The sequence below is a fragment of the Gastrolobium bilobum genome, unplaced genomic scaffold (assembly GCF_033153095.1).
Source record: "Gastrolobium bilobum isolate Gb01-03AN ecotype WA unplaced genomic scaffold, APGP_CSIRO_Gbil_v1 utg918, whole genome shotgun sequence".
Taxonomy (NCBI): Eukaryota; Viridiplantae; Streptophyta; class Magnoliopsida; order Fabales; family Fabaceae; genus Gastrolobium; species Gastrolobium bilobum.
In genome coordinates, this window is record NW_026898111.1 from 96926 (window position 1) to 124535 (window position 27610).

General features: G+C 31.0%; 5 protein-coding genes and 1 pseudogene across 8 annotated transcripts; 3 read left to right on the top strand and 3 right to left on the bottom strand.

Annotated features, from left to right (window-relative positions):
• Nucleotides 1-1351: 1351 nt before the first annotated feature.
• On the top strand, nucleotides 1352-3001 carry LOC133312938 (myb-related protein 330-like). Of its 2 annotated transcripts, none has more exons than XM_061514227.1 (3): nucleotides 1352-1594; nucleotides 1923-2052; nucleotides 2320-3001. In XM_061514227.1, the coding sequence occupies exons 1-3, from the start codon at nucleotides 1465-1467 to the stop codon at nucleotides 2744-2746; spliced, it is 687 nt and encodes a 228-aa protein (XP_061370211.1). In that variant the 5' UTR covers nucleotides 1352-1464; the 3' UTR covers nucleotides 2747-3001. The 2 variants fall into 2 exon arrangements, with proteins under 2 accessions (XP_061370211.1, XP_061370212.1); XM_061514228.1 differs by having other exon boundaries at nucleotides 1428-1594; nucleotides 1913-2052.
• A 9165-nt stretch (nucleotides 3002-12166) lies between these two features.
• LOC133312958 (uncharacterized protein At1g66480-like) lies at nucleotides 12167-14825 on the top strand. Of its 2 annotated transcripts, none has more exons than XM_061514256.1 (2): nucleotides 12167-12738; nucleotides 14604-14825. In XM_061514256.1, the coding sequence occupies exons 1-2, from the start codon at nucleotides 12169-12171 to the stop codon at nucleotides 14685-14687; spliced, it is 654 nt and encodes a 217-aa protein (XP_061370240.1). In that variant the 5' UTR covers nucleotides 12167-12168; the 3' UTR covers nucleotides 14688-14825. The 2 variants fall into 2 exon arrangements, with proteins under 2 accessions (XP_061370240.1, XP_061370241.1); XM_061514257.1 differs by having other exon boundaries at nucleotides 14644-14825.
• A 922-nt stretch (nucleotides 14826-15747) lies between these two features.
• Nucleotides 15748-19177, bottom strand: LOC133312948 (inositol 1,3,4-trisphosphate 5/6-kinase 4). Of its 2 annotated transcripts, none has more exons than XM_061514243.1 (2): nucleotides 19019-19177; nucleotides 15748-17911 (listed from the first exon to the last, which is right to left on the bottom strand). In XM_061514243.1, exon 2 carries the CDS (start codon nucleotides 17891-17893, stop codon nucleotides 16421-16423), a length of 1473 nt encoding a protein of 490 aa, XP_061370227.1. In that variant the 5' UTR covers nucleotides 17894-17911; nucleotides 19019-19177; the 3' UTR covers nucleotides 15748-16420. The 2 variants fall into 2 exon arrangements, with proteins under 2 accessions (XP_061370227.1, XP_061370226.1); XM_061514242.1 differs by having other exon boundaries at nucleotides 19012-19177.
• On the bottom strand, nucleotides 18139-18713 carry LOC133312963 (octanoyltransferase LIP2, mitochondrial-like; annotated as a pseudogene).
• Nucleotides 19178-22142: 2965 nt separating the features above from the next.
• Nucleotides 22143-22545, bottom strand: LOC133312970 (uncharacterized). The gene has a single exon (XM_061514267.1). The coding sequence runs from the start codon at nucleotides 22486-22488 to the stop codon at nucleotides 22258-22260; it is 231 nt and encodes a 76-aa protein (XP_061370251.1). The 5' UTR covers nucleotides 22489-22545; the 3' UTR covers nucleotides 22143-22257.
• Nucleotides 22546-26194: 3649 nt separating this feature from the next.
• Nucleotides 26195-27324, top strand: LOC133312968 (uncharacterized). The gene is made up of 2 exons (XM_061514265.1): nucleotides 26195-27038; nucleotides 27199-27324. Exons 1-2 carry the CDS (start codon nucleotides 26388-26390, stop codon nucleotides 27205-27207), a joined length of 660 nt encoding a protein of 219 aa, XP_061370249.1. The 5' UTR covers nucleotides 26195-26387; the 3' UTR covers nucleotides 27208-27324.
• The last annotated feature ends 286 nt before the right edge of the window (nucleotides 27325-27610 follow it).

A 27610-nucleotide genomic window follows, 5' to 3' on the forward strand; every position in this document is an offset into this window, starting at 1 on the left:
ACAAACTTTTTGTTTACAAACTCTTGCAAACTACACTAAGTATGACCGCGGTCATACTTCAATCAAGAGTGTATGACCGGTCATACTTAATGTTATTTGTAAAAAAAATTTGTAAACGGATCATTCCCCATATATATATATATTTATATATATACAGGGGCGGACCTGTATTGGTGCAAGTGTGTGCAAGTGCACACACAAATTTTTGGAAAAAAAGAGAGAGTATATTTTGTATCCACAACAAAAATTAGAATTACAGAGCCCAATTTAATCTCTTAGAAAAAAAAGTCGACTCTCGGTCCCTCTGAATTCTAAAATAGACTCGGTTAGTTGAAATTGTGGTTCCTCTGAAATTTAAAGAAGACCTACGTTAGTCCTTCAAAAAGACTAACATGGGTCTATTTTGAAATTCAGAGGGAACAAGAGTCAATTTTTTTCTAAGGAATTAAATTGGGTCCCATGGTTTTTGTTGAGGACTCAAAAAGTGCTTTATTTTTGTACTAAGTTTCAGTTTTCTTTTCTTTTTTGTTTATATTCTTTTTGTTTTTAATATATTTAAAATTTTCTTTAAAAAAAATGCGGGGGCATTACCACCGAACTCCATCCCTAAATATGCAGACATAAATAAAATTGCTTGTGTCCGCCACTATATATATATATATATATATATATATAGATAGAGGTCAACACATAAGATGACAGTCGGGAAAATAATAGTTTTTGGAGAAGATTATATTTACAAATTTTTTATTTACAAAATACACTAAGCATGACCGATCATACTTCAATAAAAAATATATGACCGGTCATACTTAGTGTAATTTATAAAAAAAATTTGTAAATGGATCCTTCCCCGTAGTTTTTATACACCTTTACTGTGCACATAACAAATCAAGAGTTTATGTGTGTGATGAAACTCTATGAAATTATACAAATTTCAGATAATATATATGTAAAAATGTGTATACCTAACATTATTCTTGTTGAGAGACATTCTAAATTAATAATACTTAAAAATTCAATGCCAAAATGAATCTTGAAATTGAATCAACGAATCAGTTGACTCAAATGTACACACCATCTCTGAAACTTATCCATGACAACCACCAATTAATAACCATTTCTAACGAGCCATTGAAAATGACATTTACTTAACAGTAAGCAATAGAGAAACAAATTAAGTACCATATATCGTATCATCAAAACCATATACAACTGAATATGTGACCCACCTACACAGCCAAAACCACCGGTCCAAGTCAAACCATATCCCCCAACTCCATCTCCATCGTTCCTAACATTAAGCATATATATCTACCCCAGTTTGTGCCTTTCCCTAGGGCTTCCCCACATACACTCTCTCTCTCCCTTCTACCTTCATTGTTATTAGTGTTTTGGGTACCACACAAGTTCACAATAACATCCACACTTGTGGGGTGGGGGAGCATAGAGAGCCAAATAACAATGAGAAAACCTTGTTGTGACAAAGAAGACACTAACAAAGGTGCTTGGACCAAGCAAGAAGACCAAAAGCTTATTGATTACATCCGAACTCATGGCGAAGGAAGTTGGCGTTCCCTTCCCAAGGCTGCAGGTTAGTTTTTTTATGGATATATTAATAATATAATTCAATAATATACATACAAACTCAATAGATAAAAGCATAATTATTCGGGTCCATACATGATAGAGACAATAACTTGCATTATCTCTAGGGTTTTCTCTTAAAATTATTGAGCATTTCAAATCTAATGTCTCTTAATTAGTTGTGTAATATTTTAAGCAATTCTAAACCCTTTTATCTCAAATCCATAACCTTCAATAGTTTAATCAACAATTCATTTTTCTTTATTAATTCCACCATTAATTCCTTCGTTATCTACACCCAAAACTTACAAATTTAACATATAAGGTTATATCAGGGTTGCATCGTTGTGGCAAAAGCTGTAGGTTGAGATGGATAAATTATCTACGACCAGACATTAAACGTGGCAATTTTGGCCAAGATGAAGAAGACCTCATCATCAAACTCCATGCCCTCCTTGGCAATCGGTACTTTGATTTTCCTCTCTCTTAGTTTATTATATATCTAGTTATGGAAACTTTTATTTCAAAGTTCTTTATAATCTTAATTATTTAAAATTTAAAGGTTAATCCTTATTTATTGATTTAAAAGGCAATATTAATTTTGAGGATTCTTTTTCCCACTTTGTATGTCCAAATTATATTACTTTTTTTTCTCTCTTTCTCTTTATACCAAAATAAAAGGGGTGATGAATTGAATTTGATATAGTTGGGATATATATTATATGGTGTTAGGTGGTCACTCATAGCTGGAAGATTGCCAGGACGAACAGATAACGAAGTGAAGAACTATTGGAATTCTCACATACGCAGAAAGTTAATAAAGATGGGAATTGATCCAAATAATCATAAGCTACACCGAAGCTTCCCTGTTCGACATGCTCACAATGTTTCTGCTACCAGTGCACCATCATCTGGGTCATTGAACAATAGAGTCCCTTTAATCAAATCCAATGGTTCAGATACAATGAGTTTTTGTCATGTAGAAACAGCAGTGGTTAATTCTTCTTCTTCATCCCACTTAAATCTTGACCTAACCATTGCTTTCCCTTCGCCTAAACTTGTTCCAGCTGTGGAAGACAAACCTAAACCTATTTCTGAGTTCTCTAACACAAGAAAAATCGATGATGATTCCGCTCCTACCCTTCTTCTGTTTCGATAATTAGTTATTGATTAGATTGAGGTGTATATCTATGTCAAAATATATATCTACAGAGTCAAAAACATTGCAAGATGCATATGATCCATTGATTATAATAATATATGAGGTTAATTGATTCAGCAGCAGAGCACGACCTTGCAGTATATCATACAAGGTAACACAATGATTTCTAGTATGTATACAAGCTGGGGTTGAGATTTGTTTAGAATTGGAATTTGAACTTTGAAACACTTAATGTATTTCCCTTTATAGTGCTACAGCAAATAAATTTTGAATTAAGTACTCAACCTAAGTTCCAATTTCCAATTTCCAATTTCCAATCAAGAAATGTTGGAATTAGTCGTTGCAATTTCCAATCAATTTAGCAGTCAATCCGATTTTGAAGAGTGGTTGCAGCTAGTCTTATATCCATGCATTATATGTTTCTTTTATAAAGTAATAATTGTATAATATATATACGAGGAAGATTATATTTACAAACTTTTGTTTACAAACTATACTATGTACTCCCGGAGGTACACTAGGTTACACTATGTACTTCCGGGAACACACAGTATAATTTGCAAAAATTTGTGAACAGATCATTCTTAATATATATATATATATGGGGCAGGATCATCTTACACCAGTGTAAGAATAATAAGTCTTACACCAAATTTTAATCATTGATTTTTTGCATCTAACGGTTAAGATTTATCAGGTCTCACATTAATTAATTTTTAATTTCTAATAAATCTCAACCATTGGATGCACAGAAATCAACGGTTAAGATTTGGTGTAAGATTTATTATTCTTACACCGGTGTAAGTTGATCTTATCCCTATATATATATATATATATATATATATATATATATATATATATATATATAGGAAAGATCTGTTTATAATTTTTTTTTACAAATTACACTAAGTATGACCGGTCATACTTCAAGAGTGTATGACTGGTCATACTTCAAGAGTGTAGTTTATAAGAGTTTGTAAACAAAAAGCTTGTAAATATAACATTCCCTATATATATATATATATATATATATATATATATATATATATATATATGAAAAAAATGAAAATTCAGTCACTGGATCGTCCAGTGCACTAAGTTTTCCCGCGAGAACTTAGAGCACTAAATATTATAATGGTGTTCTTCAGGTGTTCTCCCAGGAGAACATAGTTATAATATTTACTATGACTTTGTTCTCGCAGGAGAACTTAGTGCACTGGACCGAATTTTGTATCTAGTCACTGTACACTCACTAAACCCTATATATATAATATATATATATAGGAAAAAACATTTCTCAAGCAGCTTGAGATAAGTTTATCTCCGAGTACCTCAAAACTACGTCGTTTTATTTATTTATTTCCTTATATCAATTGATTCACCTTTGAATGATTATGATTCCCTTTTTCTCTCTCTTCCTTTATCACCATTGATTCATCTTTGTACGGTTATGATTTAGTAGTCGGAGATAAAATTATTTCAAGCAGCTTGAGAAACGATAAGCCCATATATATATAAATATATATATATATATATATATATATATATATATATATATATATATATATAAAGTTAAAAAGTAATGAGTTTAATTAGTGGTCTCAACTTTGAAGTTTGAGTATGCAGTAGTGTTATAAATTTGAAAGAGAAAATTTTACTGCCTTGTGAAGCATGTCGAACTTGAATCCAAATTAGTTGGCGTCCATTGACGATCGTAATTCAAGCGATTTATATATATAAAAAAAACGTTGTTGCATGTATGTAAACTGACTGATATTTCTGTTAAATAGATTCTATTAATTTTAAACTTACATGAAACATTTGACAACTTTTCTCTTTGATACACTTTGTAATCACAAAAGGTACTACGAATATGTTTTTGAAGATATTCTTATTACTAAATATTTTTATTATTATTCTACTATCACTCTAATTATTGTTGAATCCCACTTTTTCAGTCGATAATTTCTGAAGAGAATTTTTTTTTTTAATATATTCCTGGGGTACATAATATATCAGAGTGGTAGTAGATTGATAGTAAAATTATTTGGTATTAAGAATATCCTATTTTTATTTTTATGGATATACTGCGTATGAAACAAAGGCCATCATGTATTGGTCTAGAACCAAGTTTGAGTGGGATCCATTTTGTTGTCTTACAAAAAAAGAAGATAAAAAATATATGTCAGGATCTGCCAATTTGTCACTGTGTCAGTATCTATCTAAATCTAACTATTTTGAATTATTATACATATATTATTATATAAATATAAATTTAAAATAATTTATGGTTGGCTTGGTTGAACCAATCAAATGAAGCAATCTTCTTGTGCAAAAGTATTTTTGGACTTAAAGTTAAAATAATAAGCAAGTTTACCAAACTTTATGCTGAAATTCATTTACTTTTTATTTTAGAAGAATGAAGAACAATAAATATCAATTTGTAGATGACATAATCATACAAGCTTTTATATTATATTATCAACCACTAAACAAATTAAGCTCTTAAGATAATTAGTTTATGGTAAAGCATAATTTGAGCTTTGGATACCTGTATCCAATTATTATTTTTAAGATATTTCAATTGGTTCATCGCTTCGCGATTAGTTCGATTCGGGGCAGGTCCCATGATTAAGTCTTTAAATCTCTCCTAAATATGATATTGGGAACGATAGAACACATGCTCTCATCCCACCTGCTCATTTCTCTAACGCCAACTGAACTATCATCATTGGGTCAAATATTCTATTTTTATACATATATGTACGTTCTTATTTTCACATGTTTACAATATTCTTAATTGGAAGAATAAAAATAGAAAATGTTTTGAATTAATCGTTGTTAGAAAAATGGATTGGACTGGGCGATGAGACTGGAAAATTGATGAATCGTTCAATGTGAGGTCTATTAAATCTAAATAATAAGATAATTAGAGAATTAATGAGAAATTGATCAACTTTAGTGGACAAAACTGAGCCCTCTCGTTAGGGGACACTAACTTCTTTGGTCTATATACAATTGAAGATTAAGTTAACTTCGTAGGTAAATGGAATGCAACTTATAAATGAGCTTTTCATAATATTACCGATCGCATAATCAAATTTCAAATCAACTTATATATCTACAAAATGAACGGCCATTTGATTTAGTTGTCAAATTTGTACTTAGGTTTCTTGGTGTCCTATAATTCGGTAGGAATTATCTTTCGACACGTACGGGCTGTAGAAAACATTTATTTATTTATTTATTTATGGATAAAGGTAGAAAACATTTATAAGCATAGCTAAGTGATCATATACACCTGAGTGGGGAATTTCCGGTAACATATATATATATATATATATATCACATGTTGGGCAGCTACACCATTCAGATATACCTGCGAAGCAGGTCACAATGTCACATGGAAATGGAATCAATTTCTTTTCTATATTTTCCTTGCAGATATATCATACTAGCTAGGACCTATGGGCTTACTTTGTAGTTTGTTGGGAGAATAGAGAAAGGAAAATGGTCCTTACCAGCTAGAAGAAATTAAAACGACGAGAATCAAAGTTCAATTTCGTTCATTTTCCAGTTCTGGGGCCAAATCAAATAATACCTTTTTTTTTTATCACATCCTTGTATTTATTTAATCATACATATATATATATATATATATATATATATATATATATATATATATAATCAAAAATGATTTTTATACGTACAATTCAATATGGCCGGATCTACAAAGAACTATATATGCATGAGCTAGCATACCAATTCTGTCAAAAAATATTAACTATATTCGAACGAGGAAGGTTATATGTATAATATTTTTTTTTTTACAATTTCTTATTATCATATCTTAACCGTTAATTTCTGTCAATCAATGATTATTATTTTCGCAAATCAAACTCATTAATAAATTTCTAATTCAGAATAAATGATAACCGTTAATTGACGAAAATCAATAGTTAAGATATTGTTGTAAGAGGTTGTAAACGAAAATAGGTTGTAAGTATAAACCTTCCTCTATTTGAATAGACTTTTACACTAACAGATATTTTTTTATAAGATGATTTTTTTAAACCTGAAATCTCCATTGATTTTAAAATTTTTTGTCATGTTGATCACACAATTTTACATTAAAATGCATAACGTTAATTTTATTGGGGTTTATTAACTAGGTGCATTATTTTGTTGAGTTTTCATCAAACTTCAATATTAATTTAACTTATTAATTAGGTATTCTGTATTAGCATATATATGAGACATGGCTATCAATGCAAAAATAGTTAATAAATCAATTACTCAGATTAATTATGAGCAGGTTAAACGACAAGTGCCAGTTCAAGATGATCAATTCTCAATTGGTTCCCTTCCAAAAACGCCCATAACTTACTGCTTTGGAATTTCAAGCTCATGGCCCTACCTTGTCTGTGAATTGGGCGCATACTGAAGCCTAAACTTTGTCATTTGAAGTTTGGACCTTATTTTAAGCCCAGTACATATTTTATCCCCATGTGATGATGTTGGACCATTTCCATTATTGTGATCTTAACACAAGAACCAAAGTATGATGGCCGCAGAATTTGCTATGTTGGCTTATTTTACTTGTACTAATTTTATAAAAATTGATATCTTCTTCTTATTTATGAACCATTATTACTCATATAAAAATTCAATTCAAAGTAGACTTTTTTTAAGAATTCTTGGTATAAATTAGCAAAATATCAAAATAATTATTACATGTAACAGATCAATTATCAATTACTATAGCTTTAAAATTTTATCTCCCGGGACAAATGCATTAAATCACCAAATTTTTGTTTCCATTAATTTTTCAACCCTAATTTATAAAAATAGGCACATAGCACCATTTCTTTCTCTTCACTTTTCTTCTGTTATAGTAAATAAGAGCATCTTTTAATGTACCGTACAGATATGATCACTCGACTGCTACCATCTATCTCTCCTTCCAATACTTATAAGAACTTTTGTTTCACCAAACAGTCTATAGAATGTAGATAATCAGTAAATGCTAAGGCATAAATTACTAATTCATAGATTCAGTTACCAGATTAGTTCCATGCGATAATTAATTTAATTTTATAAACAAATGAATTGTTATTAATACTTGAGAGAGAGAGAGAGGGAGAGAAATTCAGCCTCATAAATTCTACCAAAAAATAAAGTTGGTCAACTAATTTTAAATTTGGGATAGGATCATTTTACATAGTATAAATTACATTCTCAAATCTTAATATTGATTTTATTTATATCTAACGATTTTAATTTATTAATTATGTGAATCATTGAATACAAGTGAATTAATGATTGACGTTGAGTACGAGACTTATTACTCTTAGTAAGAATAATGTGCCCTTTAAATTTTGTACAATTTATTTGTATGAGTTTCCCCTCTTCTATTAATTATTCTCAAATAACTGTGGAGGATCCTGATGTGTATGCAACTTGGATAGATTTGAATATTTTGAGATAAGATAAGAATATGGGAATTGTGATGGGTTTTAATTACATGAGGATAAGAAATGAACGTCCTTGTATCCATTAAAGTTGGACTTAGGCAAACTTCTGAATTTAATGCAGCATTCGGCTTGCAACACAAAAGGTCGTTTTGGATATAACCAAAAAACCGAGAGAGAGAGAGAAGGTCGATTTGGCGGCGGCTGCTTAGACAAAGCATATATGAATTGAACATTGATTGTTATTTTCAATGGACCGAAATTATTAAGAGAAAAATGTTTATCCTTTTAAACGACACAACTTATATTATTTCACTTTTATAAATAGGTGGGATTCACACCTTTATTTTTTTTGTCAACTCTTTTTTTTTCTTTATCTATATTTTTCTTTCTCTTAAAATGACATAACTTTACATTCTTTAAAATGACACACTTTTTCAATTATTAATGACGGACTCACTAAACTGAAGAAAATTAGCTTGCTCATATAAGTCATAAACTTTATTCAAAATTCAAACAAAGCAAGATGAACCAGCACTTAGGGAGACTACTTGGAATTGACATCCATTTGCTAGCCATTTTTATGTGGTCATTTTCATCAGCGTTTGGAAAATAATTAATAAGAATAGGTCACTCATGTTTGATTGTTACTCTTTCCCAAGAAGGTCAGAATCCAAATCTGGTAGAGTTGTGATGCACGTCATTCTTATGATCTGTTGTGAAATTCAGACCATAATTCAAGTAATTTCTTAGATTTTGATTTGCATGGATTCAAAAAAAGGGAGGATTTAAAATTAATATACATGAAAGAGTTTAATTAGTATTGAAAAACTAAAAAAATCATTATATGCCTTTTTAGAATAATTGTAGAATAGGTTAGTTGAGTACTCCCGGTTTGTATTCCATTATTTGAAAATTATGTTGGCAAACAAAAATGAAAATGAGAAGTGTAAAATGAGAGTTTAACCTGTGTAGTCCCTTTTTTTTATTGGTATTTGAAAGTTTAGATTAGGAGATACATGCCCCATTGAAGATTTAAAGTGGGATTATATATCACCTATCAAAGATTTTTTTTTGAAAATCTAACTCAAGCCACAACTAGCATGGTAGAAAATTTTATCAACTGTGTCATATATGATATATGTGCCAACCCTCATTAACCTTCTTTTTAAGTTTCTCTTGTTGATCTGTTTCTTCTTCATTGGTTTGGGCCTTGTTGTACCCTGTGTTGTCCGTTTGTAGTTGGTCATTGGCCGGTTTTCTTTAACCCGAAAAATAAAATTGAGAATTTTAGAATTATTATAATAAAATACGTAAAAACTGATTATTTTGCGCTACATAATTTTTTCTTCTTCTCCGTTTATTTAATTTAATTTTTTTAAAGGAGACTAATTTGAAGTAGTGAGTTTGCCCCGTGAAATCTTTAATTTGATAATAGATATTTATTCTATGCCATGTATCACAATATGATTGGTTGTATACATTGCATGTACATAAAAATTTCACAAAGGAAATGCATTTGACCCTTGCACTAACCTATCCCGTCTCTCCTTTAACATATCACCACTTTCTCGATCTTTCCCTTATATGCATATCACCATGTCTCATCTTATGTCTTAGACTTCCCTATTAATCGTTAAAAGGAATCTCAAAGGTTAGGTTGAAGTTTGGTCCAATCTATAAGCCTCTATATCCCCCACCCAAGTTTGATTGGAGCAAATTTTTCATGCTTGTTGAAGTGAGTGTAGTTGTTAGGTTATAGTTTGTTGAAATATGAGATCTTCATATCTTTATAGTAAAAAGTCAATGTCTCTTTCAAACTGAAAATCATTTAATAAAAAGAAAACGATGCCTCTTTTAACTGAAAATTATTTCATAAAAATGATTAGAAGGGTAAATCTTCAGAAAGCTTTTGGAAAATGAGTCTCCTTAATAAAAAATTTCTGATCTAGTATATATAATTAGTACTAACCAAATAATTGGAAGTTACCACACTTCTAGAGAAATATTATTGTTTCATGCGGCTTAGTCATTTGACCTAGCTGCTTAGTCGAAGACCAGTTGTAACTACAGACATTAGAGTTGTTGTTTGGTGAGATTACTTTAGATATGTCCCTAGACTTGGATGTCTTCAAAGGACTTGGTTACCAATTGGGTTAAGGTTCAACCATTTTCACTTAAGTTTTAGCCTTCTAGTATTATATTATAGCAGCTATTTTTTTTGTAATATATATCATCCTATTGTTTAATTAGTTTAAACTAATCAAATTTTACAAAACAAATATGATTTATTGCCGACACCATGTAAATTACACCGTGTGATGAAGTTTAAGCTGCTATAGCATGTGCCGACAGAAAATGCCAAAGAAAAAGAAAAACTGATATCAAAAGACAAAATGCTGTTTGGTAAGTTCATATAGGACAAAATCGTATAATTTAAGGGCACCCGTTTGAAACTGACATATATTGCTTAAAATGAAAACGAAAAAAAGAAGAAGAGTAAAATCTAAAAAATACCTCTTGATGGCCTAATCCATTTCAAAAGTTGCCTAACATGTTAGAAGTCATGCAACATAAGTAGTTTTGAGACTCTTGTATACTAGAAGTACTCTACATGTTAAAAACAATTTCAAAAAGAAACTAGTGCCTCTTGAAATAATGTACTCCTTGGCTCAATTGACAATTGATTGCATCATATATATTAATAACCAATAAATTTTTTTATTGTAAGGATATTTAGATATCAACTATTTTATGTATGCTTGTATCAATGTTATTTTGTATTTACAACTTACATTATATTTTCTTGTAAGATTGTATAACTGCATCAATAGTCATATCTAAATTCTCAAGACATTGGTGTAGTACTATTTATCCACCGATATAATAACAGTTACAAATTTAAAGTGAATAAAAAGTTAACATTAAAGTTACTTTTTCGGTAGAGATCTAGACAAACAAGATGTGAAAAGAATATAATATAATCATACCCCACTTCTTTTTATTTCAAAGGGTACAGGAGTTGGATTAAGATTGAAAGTTTGGCTTGGCTCCACATCTCATATTTAGAAGGGGTAATGATACTTCTAGTCATCTCCTTGGAAATATTTAAAATTTGATACTTGTAATACAATTAAATATACAGAATAAACTAATTTTGTGAATAATTTATCATGAACGAACCAAAAGTGAGATCTGGCTAATCATATAATATTAATTGGGTTACATGTTCTAAATAAATATTAGGAATAATTTTAAAGAAAAAGTTTAATATTTTTTATATTGTAGAGGATAAAATTATGTGCAGAGAAGAAAAAAATAAATAGGTCTAATGCACTTTTATGTATATGTAAAAGATAATTTTATCTCCTACAACATAAGAGACATTAAACACTTAAAGGAAAGACTAAATATGTCATCATTCTCCATATTTATAACCATCTGATTGAGATTAATTCATAAATTCATCGATTATTTCAATTCGAATCAGGTAAGATTATATTCTATTATTTTGAAAGTAAATTTTCTCGTGTGAAAAAATGGTCATGTTATCATGTTATTTGATCAGAATCACTCCTTTAAAAATTATACGCTTTTTTCTCTCTTATTTCATCATCAATAAACAGTTATGATCAAATAATATGATCACTTTTTCACACGTGATGATTGACCTTGTGTCATTTTACTATAACTGCAACTCAAACTCGTGAAATAATCTACGCGTTAAAATCAATGGTTTCACACTAGCTAGTATTATTTAATACACAAAAGTCATTCATCATTATATTTGTATGGAATCGGTAGCGAATTTCCACTAATTCACACAAACCCCTCCCAAAATTCCGAAGTGCTTTTGTCAACCTTTTACTTATTAACACATTCCCATGATTGCAATATAAATAGCAAACACCACCACCCTTTGTCTTAAAACACAACCAATAAAAAAGAATGGGAAACGCCATAGGAGGGAGTAAAAAAGCAAAGGTGATGAAGATAGATGGTGAGACTTTCAAGTTGAAGACACCAGCTACAGCAAACGACGTCGTTAAAGACTACCCCGGTCACGTTCTCCTTGATTCTCAAGCCGTGAAACATTTCGGGCTTCGGGCCAAGCCACTCGAACCTCACCACAAGCTCAAGCCCAAGAAAATCTATTTCTTGGTTGAGTTACCGAAACCTCAGCCCGAACAACAACAACAACAATTACCGAGGAGGGTGCGATCCAGTGGTATCCGCGGCATGAACGCTAAGGATAGGCTCGATTTCTTGATGCTGTCGAAACGCTCCGTTTCGGACCTCGTGAAACCTTCGTCTAATCTTGGCATGGATGGGCCCGGCCCAGTAAATGGTGGGCCCACGACGGTAAAAATGAGGCTTCCTAAAGCCCAGTTGGATAGGTTAATGGAGGAGAGCCACGACGGAACCGATGTGGCGGAGAAGATCATAAGTTTGTATATGGGGAATAATGCCGCCGTGGACGGTGGCGGAGAGCTTCATAATCACAACAAGCCACGAAGGGTATGTGTTTCTTTAATTGTCATTCATTATTTTATTAATTTTAATATTGTCAAATTACATTCTCGAATCTTTGAAAATTTGTTTGGTTGTTGGACTCTATATATGTGTTTATATTTTTTTTATTAATTTATATATAAATTAATAATCATGATTATTAATTTAAATAATGTAAGTTGAGCTAATGACTTGTGATGTGTGATATTTTTAGGCTGATTACAAGATTCGTTCTATTTCAGTAAGCATAAGTATTGTACTTCCAAAATTGCCGTTTTGAGTTGACATTAAATAAAAAATTACAAAAAAAAGGAAATAGAAAATCAAATTTGAATGTTTAGATTTGACATATTCTAATTTAAGAATAAAAAGAATGGTTGGAATGTCAAAAGAGTGTTTGGATGAGTATATTCTGTCTTGCATTGGGTTTTTCACATTGTTTATGAGGTTTCTTGTTAAAACATTTTTTCACATTGTTCATGTTAAATGCTTGGTTCTCAATTCAATATATGGACCATATCGATGGGCCAGCAAAATATATAAGCAGAAGTCAAATGTGAGATCGCATACAAAAGTCGGTTTTTAATTTTCACATTATATATATATATATATATATATATATATATATATGAGGTAGGATCATTTAATATCAATGTCAAATTTCACAAATCAGAGTCGTTGATCTTTTTTGATCTAACGGCTCTCAGATGAGGTGTCCAATTTAAAATTTGACACTGGTGTCAAAGTATCCTACCTCGATATATATATATATATATATATATATATATATATATATATATATATATATATATATATATATATTGTTTAAAATTTAAATCGTAGTTATATACTAAATTAAACTATGTTTTGTTTAAAATTTATTTCAAATAATTACTTCTCACAACTAGAGCTGGCAAAATGGGCCGAGCCCGCCGGGCCGGCCCGCCCCGCCCGCCAAACGGGGCGGGGCGGGCTGAGTTTTCTAAACCCGCTGCCCGCCCCGCCAAGCCCGCCAGCCCGCCCGGGCTGATTTTTTTTTTTTTAATTTTTAGTATTTTTAGTGTAAAATGTGACGGGCTTGGCGGGCAGCCTGCCCCGCCCGCCCAATCGGGACGGGACGGGCAGAGATATCTAGCCCACCTTCAATGGCGGGGCAGGGCGGGCCAGCCCGCTTTTTGGCGGGCTTTTGGCGGGGCAGGGCGGGCAGCCCGCTTTGCCACCTCTACTCACAACATACAATTTGTGATAAAAAAAATAGAATTTTTTTTTATCATTTTCTATTTGGTTTTTAATTAATTACTTTTATTAAATACAATGATGATACTGAGATTTAAATTTATAACCTCATGTTATCTAATTTGTTTTTTCTCTAGTCCAATTCTAATGACTTTTAACATTATTTTATTATTAAAAATGATTGTACGAATGATAATAATGAGAAATGACATAGGCACTATAAATGAAAATGTGAAACTTCAAATCACATGTAGAAACAATAATTTTCTTTTTATTCAATTCTAGAACCTTGAAAATTGGATAGTATTCAAATGAAGTCTAGAATGCTTTGGTTTTGAATAATTCACAACCCATTTTGTCTCCTACTATTTTTATCAAAAATCAACTTCGTCAGTGTGTAAGCAACTCTAGAGAGAAATGTAGCATTAACTATTATTTGTTTACTAGTTGTGTCGCCTATGAAAAAGTGGGTTGTTGGAAACTTGACTTAGTGTATACGAAAACCCAAGTTAACAAGAAACAAGAGTAGAACATTTTAATGTTGGTCTATTACTCTATTAGCTTATGATATAAATTTGTAGTTTCATAATTAATAAACATAGTCATATTAATTAGCTAATATGTAATTCTTTCAGGGAATTAAGTTAATGTTCTTTCTTGAATATGAATTTTCAGAAACGAGTGAGTTTCAATCCAGTGGAACAAGGAGAAATTCATGAAGAAGCAGCTACTCAATAGCCACCATTCCTTATAGTCATTTAAGCAGATGCAAGTCATAGCAGCACTTAAATCTGTAGCCAATATATTGATATAGATATGTTTATACATTTTATACATTTGTAGTGTTAAAGGTAAGAAGATGAAAAAATATTACTTTAAATTGTTTGACGTATAGGCATAGCTTACCCAAAAGTGACTTTTTCTGGTTGGTTAAGGAAGAACCAAAAGAAGGATCCATGTGAATGGAAGACTTCTAGTCACTTCAAGTTTTAAAACAATATCTTAGGAATTTGCTAAAATCCTAACTTTTTCTTGAAAACTCGCTTCTGATATGAAACTTTGAGTATTCAGAGATCTTTTTATTATTCCCAATAATAGAGCTCGATAACTAATTGCTTCTTGCAATTTTTAGCAAAAGAAATTACTTAATGATTGAATATCAGGTTCCAAATGTCAAGTTCAAAGAAGTTTCAAAAGATTTTTTAATTGAGAAATGTTATATTGACAAACTTTTTTTCTTACAAACTACACTAATTCTGACTAGTTATACACTCTTAATTGAAGTCTGACTAGTCAGACTTAATGTAATTTGTAAGTTTATAAGAAAAAAAGTTTGTCGATATAATCCTTCCTTTTTTTCATATAAGAAAAATAGAAACATTAACATTTTTTTTCCTTCCTAATATTCTTGTTTTTTGTTTTTCTTTTTAATTCATTTTCCTATTTAAAAATGTTTTTAAATAATAAAGATCCAATTTTAAGAAAATTCATATTACAAGAAAAAAATAAAATTCTCAAATTTTTTTTTTTTTTCTAAACCCTAAAACAATGTCATTTTAGATTTAGAGAAAATAACTCACACGGAGTTTTCCCTTATAAAATATAACTCAAGAACCAATTTAAAAAAATAAATAAATTGAAGGGATAAAACACATACGTAGCTAGATAAGTAGCTAAGCTGCACAAGGTATATTATTTCCCTACTCACACACACTAATACACATATCACTTCATATCTATACAGTTTTCACCATTTAATTACAATAAAATGTACCTCATTTTCTACATATCTACACTTTATAAGTTTACATAACTTACATGTAAAATGATGTGTTCCGAAGAGATTTGCATAAAGAATTTTTCTTCCAGAAAAGTGAAGTTTCTCCCTCCTCATAAGTAAAATGTCTTGCATGTGTCCACATAACAATGCGAGTATAAAACTATCCTTAAGATGAGACATTAAACAAGAAGAAATTTGTGTTCATGACAGGCACTCATACCATCCATTGACATGTGCAAGAATATCTTTTAGAGATAAGTGTCTTTCTAGTAAAACTCACATAACTTTATACATGTCAACAGTTAATTTAAGTGCCTATAATAGGCAGTGCCTAGCTAATAATTTCTTGTGAAGTAATATAACGCCAAATAGTAGAAGGAACATTAAATAGGACAAATCCCGGTGTACAAGACTCCCCAAGTTACGAGGGTAAAAATGAGGATCATTCGTTAGCAGCCTTACCCTTGCACTTTTGCAAAGAGGAAGCAAAAGAAACATTACAGTAAATATATAGTATTAACGAGTGTTAAAGTATTTCAAACTTCAAATATGCAAGACTGAGTTATTCAACTTCATTTCCAGCTTGATACGGTCGAGTGCTTGATCAATGGTCTGATGCAATCACTGGCATACAATACCTTGTCAAATAGTCACAAAGTTCAAACAAAATTCTTATTTAGACATCCAACAATCAAACTTATTTCTAATGGCTTCCCAGAAGGCAGGTATAGAGATGTCATCAGGTACTTCCTTAAATGATGGGAGATAGTTTACATCCACAATTACATGGTCATGAGTGCCATCCTGAATTACAACATCAAAACCAAAGATAGTAAGTTGAAGCCTTCTCCTAAGCCAATTTGCAGCATCTGTAACCAGCTTAAGGTCAATAGACTCATTCCTTGTCATGCCATGGTTACTGGCTCCAGAATCATTGACGCTGTCAGCGGTGGGTAGAGATTTTAAGCTATCAAACACTATAGGTTTGAGGTCATCACCATTAGATAATTTCATCAAAATATCAGCATTTGGAATTGACTTCTTGACAGCATAGAAAATTTGTTCACCCAAGACATAAAATTTGTACAAAGTGGATGAATGATCCACATATTCCTGAATAACAGCTGGAAGAGGAACTCTTAAATTCTTAAAATCATTAACTCTGAAAACAATTGCCATCTTATGTGCATCACTGACACCGCAAGCAACTTTGGGTTTCACTATACATGGAAGAGACAATCTAGCTTCAGTTAATCCAGTCACAAAATTAAATTCATCAAAATTATCAACCTTAAGAAAATGGGCCCCTCTGATCAAATAGCTGCCTTTAGTGTTCAGTTCTACCAAGTCAAGTAGAACTTGTTGAATTTCTAGCCGATCCAATAAAGTATAAATGTTACTCAGCGGGTCAATCACACAGCAATCCCGGTGCTGATCCAAATATCTTTGCAGTTCTTGCATGTTCTGTGTAAAAGTAAGTTTATTCTCTTCAATAGATAATATTTCATCAGTGGCTTTATGGAGAACTATGTCAACATCCTTTAATTGAGATGATAAAGGCAGCTTGGATGAGAGAGGTATGAACATCAACCCATTTTGAGTAGGACACAAAGGGAATGCACCCCTCTTTGCAAAATCTTCCACACGAGAAGGCTTCATTATATAGCCCACAGTCACGGCATTGGTCCCAATTGACCTTTTATTTAAGTTGCACATGATCAATGGCAACTCTTCTAAATTTTCAATCTGAAGTATATTTGGAGTGTCACATGAACTTTCACCTCCAACATTCAGAACAACAATCAACCAATTATAGCTACTTAATTTAGGTAACAATTCCTTCTTGTTAGAAACCAGATAAATAATGCTGCCATCATCAGTGTTACTCCATCCGGGCATAACCTCACTTACAGGATCATTTAAGATAAAGCAATCAAGCGAGTACAAACTAGCAATTCTTTTAAGAATACTCACCTTGTCATCCGGAAGGCCCACACCATAAGAAATTCCCATATGGATTCTGGACAGGAAGAGTATTCGGATGAGAGACTCAACTCCTAACCGTAGGGAAGATACATTTTTATCATCACCACCTTCAGCCAAGAATACTGATTCATCCAATATCACCCCCCTCACTACACCCATTTGAAAGTGGATGCACCACTACAAAAAATACAATTATTATAACATTTTCAAGTCAGAAATATAGAAAGTTGAAAAATATGACTTAGTTATCATCAAACACAATATATAAATGTGTAAATTTTAGAATTAATGTAATGAATTTGATTTATGATGAGCAACAAGATTTGTCCAATTACATATTTTATACAATCAATTGTCTAAAAACGTATGTCAAAATGTCAAATATACCAGAACTTGTCAGTTAAAGCATTTCAAGAGATTAAAAGAACAAATCAAAGTTATACAACAATCTGTCTGTTTTCTAAATTAACTACATTTCATTCAGTTTCATTTTTATAACACAATAATGAAGCATCCTTCTTCCAGATAAGATTACTATAATCAGCAATTCTCGTAAAACAAAAAACCAATTGCTCCAGTATTATTTCTTCAGCAGGTAGGACACAATCTGTCTCTCTTTTCAAATCAGGATCAATGTTAAATGCCAGCCCATTAGAAGTGATTCCATTTGAAATTCAAACACCAATTGCTCCTATCTTCCTTTCTCCAACCCATATCCCAGTCTCACCAGTGTGAACCATGAAATCTAATGTCACATCCCCTTTGGACATAGTGAAGTTCAGCTCTTATTTTCTCTGACTCCTTCTGTGAGATTAATAAATTATGATCAGTTCTTTTTCCAACAGTATATGTAGGTAGATGTTGCAAGGACAAAAGGGCATCATCCATCACATCTCCTATGAGATTTTCTATCCAAGACCAGCTTTCCCTGAAGTTTTATTGCATCCAAATAGTTGACAATTCCTAGTTTCCAAAACATCAAGGCTTTGCAAAAAAAACCCCATTCCCTGTTCACTATGGCTTTTCGAAAAATGGGTAAAGGTCAAGTTTCCATTTTTTACAACAGATCCAAATTCAATCTTAAAATCTCACTGGTTTACTGCATACTACGAAACTGGGAATATGAAACCGACCAAAACGAATTTTTTTTTTTTTTGTGAATAATAAAATAAAATAAAAACTTTGGAATATTGCAGACACTTAAAGAAGAAAAAGCAATGTAAACTCACAAAATCCAAACATGCAAGCGAAATTGGAAGAAGCAGGTGAAGAAGTACCTCACACCTCGTATAAATATATTCTGTCTCTGATGTGAGAAACTTGATTGTCCTAATTGGTGGCTTGGAAGTTTAGTAGAATGGGTGGTGAGTGTGAAGCTTCAGATCACAGTTTCAAACCTTACTAATGTAGATGTTTGAGGAAAATGAGGAAGAAAGAAAGAAGAAGGGCAAAAACATGAATGAATTGAACTCCTTAAATTCCTCAATCATCGTAAAGCAATAATTATAAAATTGAATTTGTTTAAGAATGAGATAATTTCTATGTCTTTTTTATTGTTAGTTGAGAATCTGATGCAATTATTTTGGAGAAAAATATATGGATAAGATATTTTTACTATCAAATAATATTATTTTAAATGTTATTATCATATCTTAACTGTTGATTTTAACCAATCAATAATTATTATTTATTATGTATAAATAATTAATTAATGAATTTAATTTGTGAAAATAATAATAATTGATTGACGGAACTTAACGGTTAAGATATGATAGTAACATCGATAATAACATTATTTGGTAATAACAATATCATATCCCAAAATATATAGAGTAAATATGAAAAAATAGATAAATACCATATTCTATCTCTTTTGTTTAATATTTTTATAAATTTTTGTTGTAACTTAAAAATTAGTAGTTAAATCGATTAATGTAACTATGTAAGAGCTGTTTTTTTTTTTCTTTCAAGTATTTGCTTTACGTGATAACGTATTGTTAGATTTATTTTTATCATTCAATTATATTCGATTATGAAGTTAAAAAAATTAAATCATAATCTAGATGATTAAAAAATAAACAACTTGTACGTGAGTTATTTCAAAGCACAATTAACTAATTATAATTATATTGGAGAAATGAACGCAAAAGGTTGATACATGTCACATGAAAAGCAAATATTTTTGGTACTATTGATCTAACATGGATGTACCGCAATCTTTTTATCAAATATGATAAAAAGTAATATATTTACATTATATTTGTCTTTATAATTATTTCTTTTCATATTTTTTTTTTTCATTTTTGATAAGGAAAAAACTACTCTCATTACATCAAAAATCTACTCCACATGCAAAACACTAAACAGCAAAAAAGTAAAATAAATTTGGATGCCATGATTTGGACATTTAATAGTAAAAGCATAGGAAAAAACACTTCTCCTTTTATAGTAGAAGTATTTTCTCATGTCGCTCTCATTTTGATTTTTGCATCATCTGTTATTTATTTTTTGAAAATTGTTTTCTTATGTTATATAAAAGTCTTCTCTCCTACTCTTTTCACATCGAAAACTGAGTCCCATGTTTTTTCTTTTTCTTTTTTATAAAAAAAATTGATGACTCACTTTATTTTGTCTCACCATAAGATAAGATTTGTCACCTGTTACATAAGAATAATGCCCTTTATTTTTTATAAGATGGGTTGTATTTTTTTTGTACAGACATTTAAAAATTCTAAATTTCTCGTATTGAAAGGAGAAGTTGAAAGCCCAAAAATATATCTTTTGGGGAGTTTCAGCTATGTCATCATTTATAGGGTTTACTTTGGTATAATGTTATTTTCACTTTGGGTATAATGTTATTTTTTTTATAATTTGTAATATAAATTTTGTAATTTTTTCTATGAATTTATAGTTGTTAATTAATTTTTTCATTTATTTGATGATCCATTTTTTGGTAAACTATTTTATGATTTTATAACTTTGAAAGAAATTTTCGTAATTATTTTGGTGAAATTTTATGAAAAAATTTATGTAACGTGAATTACATATTTTAAATTATAAGTGAGAAAGTTAACTAAAGAAAATAACGAATATAACGAAAGGAGGAAAAGAATAATGGAAGAAGAGAAACATTGCAAACTCATAAAGAATATAATTCTTTATATTGAAAGTTACATATTTCTATTTATTTATTATAAAACTATTAAAAATTTTGCATACTCATAAAAATTATATAATTATTATTAAAATTAAGCATTTATAATATATTGTTACAAATTCATTTAAAAACTATATTTAAATATAAAAAAAATTAAATCACTATTAAAAAATACATCCATTATTATTAGAGAAATTACTGAAATAAGCTACTTAATTTTTTTTGTTAAATTAACACTTCGATATCATATACGTTGGTTTGCTTGCGTATTTTTATTCTTATTAAAAAAAATTAATACATTAACAATGTGAACAAATTTGTATATTTATTTAATAATATGTTACAATTTGATTTAATATAATTATTGATGATATATTATTAGATGATATGTAAAATACTTTTACATTCACAATATATTAAAATCGCACACGGTATACGTTATTCAGACGCCTGGTATTATATAAAATTATATGAATGATTAGTTTTTCTTATATTAATAGTTATTAATTAATGGAAAATATGTTTCACACATTGCATTAAACAAACGTCTCATACAAAACATAAAAATAATGGGATGAAACAAAGAAAAAAGAAATATGAATTCCAAAATTATCTCATAGAATATGATAAACATATTTCTCTTCATTAATCCTACCTTTATTCCCGTTTGTTACGGGAAATTTTTGGAGATTATCAAGAAACTAAATTTTTTAAATTTTTAATTTTCAAATATTATCTTAAACTGAATATAAAATTAAATTTTTGAAAATTGAGATTTTCGGGTAAAAAAAATTTCTCCGCTCCTACTTTAGTTAGTTTATTAGAATGCACCCATCACTTGCATCATCAATTATATCACTTATTATTGGAACACTGGTACTTCAGTCTTATTTTTTGTATTTTTTTTTGCTCTTTATCATTCACTTTAATAGTATGTTTATTCTTTCTATCATTCTATAGTTTCACTCCCTTTCAATTTACTGGTTAATTCAATTCAACTGAAGCAATGAGACGACTGGGAAGTTCGGAGCTGGGGCAATATTGATGCAACTCAAAAAATTAAAAGTTTGTAAGAACACTCGATGGCTGAGTCGTTTCAAAAAAGTAATTATGATTGGTATAAAAAATATATATCAATAATGTTATAAAAAATATATACAATAAGGAACCTTGTTTTAAAAGAGCAAACTGAAAAACCAATGTAATCCAAGCATTCTATATAAAGTTTCAATAAAAGGAAGAATAGCATAGATTAATTATTACATTCTAAATGTCATACATAAGAACCATACATATTATCACACGGAACTTGAAAATTGGATACAAAGACAAATAACATGGAATAAATAGTTAGAGAAGTTAGAACTTAGATAGGTATGGCATTGGTGACTGAAGGGTAAACCACGGTGGCTGGGTGAGCCATGATTTTGCGACCCTTCATGTGACGAAAGCAATACACAATAGCCCCCACCGGCCACTCCACCACCGCCGCCGCTGCAAACGCCAGGAACCCGAGTGTTGGCCGCACCACCTTGCACCGGCAAGGGTTGCTAGTGGTGCCACATTGCACGCATAGTGGAATCCCAACTCCAACCATCTTGAATCAAAATAAAGAGCAAGTTTGTGACTGTAATATGTTGTGAAAGTGCATAGAGACAACTTTGATTCTTGTGTTCAAGTTTAAGACCTGTTAGTCTCTCTATTTTTATAGAATATAGTTTTCCTTGGTTAGGAGGAATCCTTGATTTCATGCGAGATTTTTTTTTGTTTTTTGGGTGCTGTGATTGGATGACTTATGACTTCATATGCTACGTGTCAGCTGGTCAAGACATTGTTGGTACACGTGTCTTTATTTGCTGGAGCTATTAGACACGTGTCTTTATAGTGCAAAGTCCTGATATCAGCCTCGTCCATGAGTCATAACTCATTAACTATCAAAGTTGTGCGCCTCACATGGTGCATATATATTTTAAATGAGACATGACGATAAAGGGATACTCCAAATATGTAGAATTTTTTTTTTTGTGTGCCTCAGCTAGTTTTACATGTTATTTTTATGGGATTAATGTTTTTTTAATTTTGTATAAAATAAATTTATTTGTTATATATATATATATAAGTTTGTAAGATCCATATGGGCCAATGTAAGAAAAAAAGAGAAAATAAGAAAACATGTGTCTCATGGACTTTTATAGATATGTAGGAGATAAAATATTTTTTTTATAATATGAGAAAAATTAAACTATTTTTTTAGGCCAAATTAAACTATGAGAAATTATACTCTCATGTTACATGAGATTCATCTCTCATATTACATTTACATAAAAAGATGTGTCTCTTTTCTTTCTTTCTTTTAAAAAATTGACGAGCCTTATTTTATTTGTTTCACAACATAAGATAGTTTTCTGGTACGGAGAGAAGTAAAATCCTTAAATTATATGAGTTTTTAATTAATGACAAACTAAACTTAGGTCTGTTTTTACATTAGTAAGTCCACTAAAAAGGAGCATATAATAGATCTCGAGACTCGAGCTAGAAGCTAAAATCTTCTACGTCCATGCCATGATGTCATTAACAAAACACCAATAATATAAGATTAATAATAAAATAATACTGAAACCCATTTATATTTTGAATAATTAGCACACAATCGCAAAGTAAGAAAAGAGAGAAGGAGAAAAAAAGACAAACAAAATTTATGCAACAATATAAGATTAAAATTTATCCTCATTCATTTAATATAAGTTATGTAACAATACCTTCTATATTTTCCTTGCGGCATTTTTTGCGGCACTTTGATTACAAGAGGAGTATAAATAAACTTAGAAATCCTACACAATAACAGTTATTAGTGGATCCAAACTAGGGGTGTTCATCAACCGATTCAAACCGTGGTGATCGAACCAAAAAATCGATAACCGAAAAAACCGAAAATCAAAAAAAAAACCGCAAATTTTAATTGGATTAGATCGGTTTTCGGATTGGTTGATGAAAACCGATCCAATATATTAATTTCCCTCTACCTACTGGGTCTTTTCAATCATAGCCCAAAAATTTCTAAACTCAAGACCTATTCACCCATCAACTAAAGCCAAGAAAAAACCTAGTCACATCTCATCAACAAAATTTTATCTATGTAGAGCTTCATATCTCAATGTCCAATATATTATCATGTACTGATGCTTTTGTATTTTAAAAAATAAAAAATTACAAAGCTAATATATACAAAAGATGTTATTTTCACAATAATTATGAAACAAATTTTAGAGTTTTCAAAAAATCGAAAATCGATCTAATCCAAATCGAAAAAAATTGGATTGAATCGGATCAAATTTGAAAAAAAATCCGAATCGAATGGATCATTACATGATCAAACCGAAGGGATTGGATCAGATGATTTTTGCTTTCAAAATCAATACAATCCAGACCACGAACACCCCTAATCCAAACCTAAACTATTAGAAAAAGAAAATATAAAATAAGCCACAGCCCTCTTTGACGGGTCAGTTGGCTTTATCTACATCCCGTCAACAAGAAACGTCATTTGAATACTAAATATGAATCATACCAACCATATTAACCTAAAAAAAAATTGTAAAAAAAAAAAATTAAAAAATGTTTCATCATTTGGGCCAAATTATTGAAATCAGTGAGACATAAGAATGGAGCTTGAGCTGATGCTTGTCAATCACTCATCAATGGGAATGAACTCCATTTCCTAACTTTTTGTCCTCTTTTCTCAACCATTTAATGTTCCATACTCCCTCGGATACGTCTATATAGACTATATATTCACAAATAAACCTATTGAAGCCTTTGGGTACATGAGGTGCCAAAGAACCAAATGGAAGAGCAGAGAATAATCAATGCTCGCACCATAAAAATTGAGCATCCGGTACCTTCATCTTTATTATCTCTAAAAACAGAATAAATTCTCATAGTGTTAAAGTGCATTTGTGTGCAGGAATACAAATGCAAAACCATACTATGGAGTATTACAACTTAAGTGCTACATATTTATCATAAACGTGTATTAATATAAATCTACAATATTTAATATAAAAAAATATTAAACCGTTATTTCACCTTCTAATTATTATAATCTCATTTCCAAAATTCCATTAATTGATACATAATGTGGTTTTGGCATAGCTTCTACCTTCTTGCACATATTGTACTTCAAATTTTGTATCTGATAAATCTAATGCAAATGGAGAACCTACTCGTACATGAATAATGGTTGGCATGCAACTGCAAGTGGGAGTAGCCAAGAATTATCTAGAGGTGAAAAAGGAATGGTTCATCGTGTCCAACAAAAAGTTTAGAACACTTTTTTGATCCTATTCCCCGTATGTGATTCCTTTCTTAATGTGTTATCCAAAAACAAGTTTTGCTTACATGCAGTCATAAGAAGAAATTTTTATATCAGAATGAGAGAGACAAAGTACCCAACTTTCTCTTTTACTCTTTCTTTGTCTAGGTTGCTAAATAGTAAATAACGAGCTAAGGAACTCTGAAGTCCTTAAATAAAAACTTGGACCTTGCTAAAAGACTAGTCTGTCTCAGAAAATGGTGGAAAATTAAAGCCATATAACTGAAAGCTACTTCTATGACAAGTGCAAGCTACATTAAATTCAGATTCTAAATATTGGTCACATAAGGGGAAGAGTATATAGTGCCAGCTTCGCACTTTATGCAAAGTGAAGGAGGCCTTCTATTCTATTGTTAGAGAGGTGCAAAGCAAGGTTAATCAGCACTCACCAACCCTTCTAAATGCTGCAACTTAATTTAATATCCCTTCTCGTACTCTTTTCATTTTAATTGAGAATAAAGTATGATTTGGACATGTCAACCAAAAAAAGTATGATTTGGACTTCATGTTAATTAAGATTTCATTTGAAACTAACAACTACAATTAAATTGGTAATTTAATATTTGCTAATTATTGACAGGAGATTGTTTCATCGATCCCAACTAGTTTAGGATAAAGGTGTTGTTGATGTTGTTAATATTGACGGGAGATTGTTCACTGACACAAGCTTTATATGTTTGATGATCTTATACTTCATGAAATAACCACAAAAGCATGATGCAAAGAGAGAGAGCTATAGCAGTATAGTGCTATTGATGTGTGAATCTGATCACACTTTACCTCATGAAAAAGGGAAATATTCTTATGCACCATAAAAAAGTGTAAAGAATCAAGAACCCAATATGTTGCTACTTGCTAGTGGGAGCATAGTTGTCCAAAATATTAACCCTTCTCAGAAATTTAGGCTTTCTCACTAAACTCTCCAGAAACTGATACAAGATTGACCATTCTCATTTCTAAACCATCAAATTGAATGAGTCGACACAAACACAAGGTCCCCTACATTTACAACAACCACATGCAATTCACTATCAACAATACACAAGCACCCCACAATTGAACTAACTAAACCAAGTTTCTCTTATCCCTCATACTAAAATTTCCAAGATGACCAAAGTTACCTAATGCTAATTGATGACCTTTGTCTTTGTCACACCATTATTGCACTAAACCTGACGCCAGAACATCATCAGCAACACCTATATCCTTCTTCACGCACTATTATCTCTCTCTCTCTCTCTCTCTGTCCCTCTCTTTTTCATTTCTATACCTTGACTCAAAACCAAGTCTCTACAAAGAGAATGGTGACTCCAACACAGAGTTGGAGGCCTCAAAAGCCTACAATAGTGCTGTTACTTTTATGCATTTCACTTGAATCTTCAGTTGAAGAAGCCATAACATCTTCTAAGAAGTTAGACACTGATATGAAGTGTGGATCATGTCCTTGTGGAAACACCTGCAGTGAGCAACTTCCCCCACCTCCACCACCTCCTTGTTCACCACCACCATCATCACCACCACCACCACCTCCGCTGCCACCACCGTCACCATCACCACCACCACCACCACCACCTCCCAAGTATCCCTCCTGCCCGGAGAATTGCAACCCTTTGTTGCCACTATCACCACCACCACCACCACCACCAAGGTTTATATATGTGCCTGTGCCAGGGCAACCTAAACCTTATACTTGGGTTTTTTATTACTCTGGTGCTGAAAAGAGAGTTGTGGGGTTGCTGGTTTTGGCTGCTTTGGGAGCACTTTCAATGGCAACGGTATTTGGATGATTTCATGAAGCTAAGGCTAAACTTCTAAAAAATAAGTTTAGTCTAAATGTTTGATTCTCTTCCTTATTCTTGTTCACATTTTTTTTTTCTATATTCAACTCAATTTTAATTTCCATGCACTTATGTCTTTCCTGGTCTAAACTTACAGGAAAATTGATTTTGATATGTGATGCACAATAATTCAAAATTAACCTTAGCTGCAAAATTTCTACTAGTACTTGCCTGTATGTTGCTTTTCAGTTTTGCTATAATATGTATGATAATCATATTTTGAGGAACATCAACTCTTTTCACCAGCTTGAAAAATATAGCTGCCATCATAAAGAAAAGAAAAATATGTACCTAGATTAAAATTTAAATCATGTAAACACGATTCGCTATGTAATTATCATTTGTAAAGTATGTGCCTTGAGATGTACCAAGATAAATAAATAAATAAAATAATGTGTCTTGATGTGAACAAAACATGAAAGTAATTAAACAGTCCCCGTTCTGAACCAATTGGAAGAAATTGAGGATTGGTTGGTTTGATCTATATACAAGATGGCGCAAAGAGTAGT

Coding starts and splice junctions, on each gene's coding strand:
- LOC133312938 (XM_061514227.1), top strand. CDS start 1,465: ATGAGAAAACCTTGTTGTGACAAAGAAGACACTAACAAAGGTGCTTGG. Junction 1,595..1,922: donor TTCCCTTCCCAAGGCTGCAG/GTTAGTTTTTTT, acceptor AGGTTATATCAG/GGTTGCATCGTTGTGGCAAA. Junction 2,053..2,319: donor CATGCCCTCCTTGGCAATCG/GTACTTTGATTT, acceptor ATATGGTGTTAG/GTGGTCACTCATAGCTGGAA.
- LOC133312958 (XM_061514256.1), top strand. CDS start 12,169: ATGGGAAACGCCATAGGAGGGAGTAAAAAAGCAAAGGTGATGAAGATA. Junction 12,739..14,603: donor ATCACAACAAGCCACGAAGG/GTATGTGTTTCT, acceptor TAATTCTTTCAG/GGAATTAAGTTAATGTTCTT.
- LOC133312970 (XM_061514267.1), bottom strand. CDS start 22,488: ATGGTTGGAGTTGGGATTCCACTATGCGTGCAATGTGGCACCACTAGC.
- LOC133312968 (XM_061514265.1), top strand. CDS start 26,388: ATGCTAATTGATGACCTTTGTCTTTGTCACACCATTATTGCACTAAAC.
- LOC133312948 (XM_061514243.1), bottom strand. CDS start 17,893: ATGGGTGTAGTGAGGGGGGTGATATTGGATGAATCAGTATTCTTGGCT.